This window comes from Taudactylus pleione, unplaced genomic scaffold (genome assembly GCF_031769625.1).
Source record: "Taudactylus pleione unplaced genomic scaffold, aTauple2 ptg000152l, whole genome shotgun sequence".
In the NCBI taxonomy this organism is placed as follows: Eukaryota; Metazoa; Chordata; class Amphibia; order Anura; family Myobatrachidae; genus Taudactylus; species Taudactylus pleione.
Genome location: NW_028284554.1, coordinates 3114923 through 3118521, shown reverse-complemented (window position 1 = coordinate 3118521; position 3599 = coordinate 3114923). Strand labels below are relative to the sequence as shown.

Genomic DNA, 3599 nt, shown 5'->3' with positions numbered 1-3599 from the left:
CTATAGCTACGGTAGCTCAGACCACTGAAGATAGTGCTATATAAGTTTCAATTGTAGTGCCCGGGCTTTAGACTCATAGCAGCAGTGGAATCATTAGGTTGTTTTAGTTTTAACACTGCTAATGATGAGACCAATGTTGAAAGTTGTAACTTTGTTTAGTGAACCACAAGTACATACCAACTACCAATAATTTAATGTACTTAACCACAAGTACATAACAACCAGTCCAAGAAATTGTATTTACACCTGACATTTGCAGGTCTTAATTGCTAACACAGAACGTATGTGCCCATTTCTGCTTCTGAAGGAGTGTGTATCGTATTCCTGGGGCACACATCCCTTGCCTAGTCCTTCAGCCCATACTAAGCAGTGATCCCTGTTACGAGAGTCCCTGAAAAAGATAAAATATTTATAATGGAATTAGAGATTTGCAGCAAATGATTCCCTTCCCACACCGTATGTGATAAAAAATGTTAAGAGCAGTATACTAAATTTTAATATAACACAAATATGCCACTTAATAAAGAAACGCTCCAGAATCAAGAGGTTCCACAAAAAAAATGAAAGGATCTAATTTAAGAAACCAAGGAAAATGTTGCATAATAAAAGCAGGTCAAAAACACAGTAAAATCAAATTTTATACCATGATTTAGCCTAAATGCATAGCTTACAATGGAAAAAAAAACCTCTTAAAAATGTTAATTAATATTCAGACCTTTTTTTTTTAAATATATTGTATATTACTTTAAGAAAAATATTTTACGCAGTTCGTACAATTGTGTACTGCTATAAGGGGTGATTTTTATTCATGCTGATTGATTGAGGTGTAAAAGGAAATCAGGATCTAGGAAGAGGGAGAGTCTAGACAGCTGTGCTTACCTGAGCAGACAATGATTTCCTGATGAGCAGCCTCCTAAGCACCGTCCCACATCAATTTCCTACAAGATTTACAGAACAAAGACATTTAAATCACATCCAATGCCTACTGATGTAGCACAAAAGACATTGGTTTTAGGGGAAATTAGTTTGCATATCAAAAACTGTTGAAACACAATGTAAATTCTTCACACACACAGCTGGCATGATCAGAAAGAGCAGAGGCATTGTCGGACAGTAACAAAAAAAATGCAAACAAACCCTAGAAGACTAAAGAGTGTCTAAACTACTTATTTATATTATAAAATGGAGTAGTGTCTAGCATGTTGTCAGATACCTATAGTGTCAGCAAGGTCATTTAAACTATTTATCTTATAAAAGTAGAGATTAGTAAAATAAAAAAAGGTTCTAGTCAAAAACTATTCCCTTGCTTATGTTTTGTTATATGAATGTCAGTTCTATTATTATGCTGGTTTGTGTTACAATAGATCTGTAAAAGACAGTTCTTGGCTATCCAACTAGTTTCTGTATTTGCCAGTAACTGTGGTAAAGAGGCAACACGAAAGCTTTTTCCTACAAGTAACCCCACTAGTATTTTGAAACACATCAGGCATGAGTTATAAAGCTGCGGAATGCATATCAGTATAGATTGCTGACATATTGCACTCGGTGGCTTTATTAAAGCTGGCAAGTCTTACCTTAAGTCTCTCCTCTTTGACACCCTTGGTGTTATATATAACTTCATAGTAATACTCCAGATAGGTGACCCTGTAACAGTTTTCTTTCATTTCACATGTTTCTACAGTCTGAACAACTTCTGCTCCATTTGGACTTTCAACAATCACTGTGTCAAATTTCGTTGGAGCACACTGAAGATCTGTAAAGCAGCAGATAATGAAACATTAACTTAGTTTAGGATAAACTATAGTAGGTGAGAGACAATGCCGGATCATTGACATCAGCATGAGCTAGTGAGCCAAAGCTTGCAAAATCCTGAAATCTTATAACACAAAACAGGGATAAATAAATTCCCACCAAACTGCTTCTTCATTTATCATCACATTTCTTTTTTATTGCCAGTGTTGTCTGTTGTATTACTTAAAACAATTATTTTCTAAATCTTACAGCAAAGAGTATAATGTACATTAAATGTCTGAGTTTTGGAGGGCAAGTAGATTCAGAGTAGTTACGATACCTGTGCTAGCTTCATGACTTGAACATTTCCCAACATCCACTGTTGACTCAAATGGTGTATCTGGGAAGTAGGTCTTCAGAAATGGCATTCGGATACACTCTTGTGGGGTGGGATTGCACTGACAATCCTCGATCACTTCTACTTCTTGAATTCCCTGGATTAGCAGCACCCTTTCTATACCGACTTTTGTGGGTTGACAGCTGGACTCATGTGGACATGAAGGCTCTGAGCCAGATGGAAGAGGTGTATCTGGCACCCTCTCTCGTAACTATAAAAACAATATGACAGCATTACTGTACAGTGAAAAGGATATAGCTTTAAAATATATATAAATTAATGAATCAAGTTAACTGATACAATTGCAAATTTTCTAAAAAATATATAATATACATTCTTGTGTAGCAGTCAAGTACTAGTAATAAAGCTAGCAGCATTACATAAAAAAAACATTAAATCAAAATACTAACCTTTTTATTTTTCAAGAATTCCAGCATTGAAGAGTGCTTTGGAAGTCCAGGAAAACCGGTATTGTAGTTTATTCTTTGGGGTGCTCCACAGTGAGATCTGCATATGCCAACATCCACACTTACAGGACTACTTGATATATCTAGAGAAATACAGACATCATTGTCAAATTTTGTCAGGACTGATTTAAATACATTTTTAAAAATAGGCTGATTAGTTATAATATCAGAGCTATTTTATGTATATAAAATATATATATATATATAACCTCTACAATGTGTTGCTAAAACTGACAGCCTAAAGCCAATTTATGCCACACAACATATATATAATTGCAAGCATCAAAGAGAGTACTTACCTTGTCCAACATAGACAAAATTGCTTTGTCTTTTACAGCATCCTCGATCCGCAAATAAATTCCTCCTGTCATTTGGTCTGTTAATAACACCGTCATCTGCCAAAAGCGTATGATAAATGACATTACATTAAACAAAAAGCACAGGTGTCTATCTGACAGCATATGAAAAATCTAGCGTTGACCAAATACTGGGCATCTTCAGTTAGAGAACTCTATTGATTCCTACTGTAATGGGAGATTATAACATTATGGTTCAAACATAATTGGACAAAAACAATGACAAAATGAGTACTTACAAGCTGTGCAGAGGAAACAGAAGAAACCACAGAGGTATATGATGATCAGCAGTGAATGCTCCATGTCTGATGACTACTCCTATCTGCAAGATACTGGATGGGTTTGAAAACTTCTGACCCAGACTTATATATCCTTAGGGAGACAGATCTAACATGTATATTGGTGCCAAAGCTACAAAAAGAGGCTACTCAGATTGTAATCTTAATTTAACACAAAAGTGGTGTCAAAAACCTTTAAACTAATTGAATTTCCCCACTTAAATGTCTCTGAGACAGTGGTTAAGGCCCACTTCAAAGAGTTGTTTCACATACCAAATTACCCCCTAAGCTTGGGTCATCTTTTGGTTTTATTTACTAGCTCAGCTTGAGGTGTTATTTTAAACTACTTGCACTATCCAAATTAAGCCCT

General features: G+C 35.4%; 1 protein-coding gene across 1 annotated transcript; it reads right to left on the bottom strand.

Moving 5' to 3' along the window:
• Positions 1 to 240: 240 nt before the first annotated feature.
• Positions 241 to 3254, bottom strand: LOC148522192 (uncharacterized). Its single transcript, XM_088474301.1, has 7 exons — positions 3191 to 3254; positions 2895 to 2990; positions 2539 to 2678; positions 2072 to 2339; positions 1575 to 1753; positions 880 to 938; positions 241 to 391 (listed from the first exon to the last, which is right to left on the bottom strand). The coding sequence occupies exons 1-7, from the start codon at positions 3252 to 3254 to the stop codon at positions 241 to 243; spliced, it is 957 nt and encodes a 318-aa protein (XP_088330427.1).
• Between the last annotated feature and the right edge of the window lie 345 nt (positions 3255 to 3599).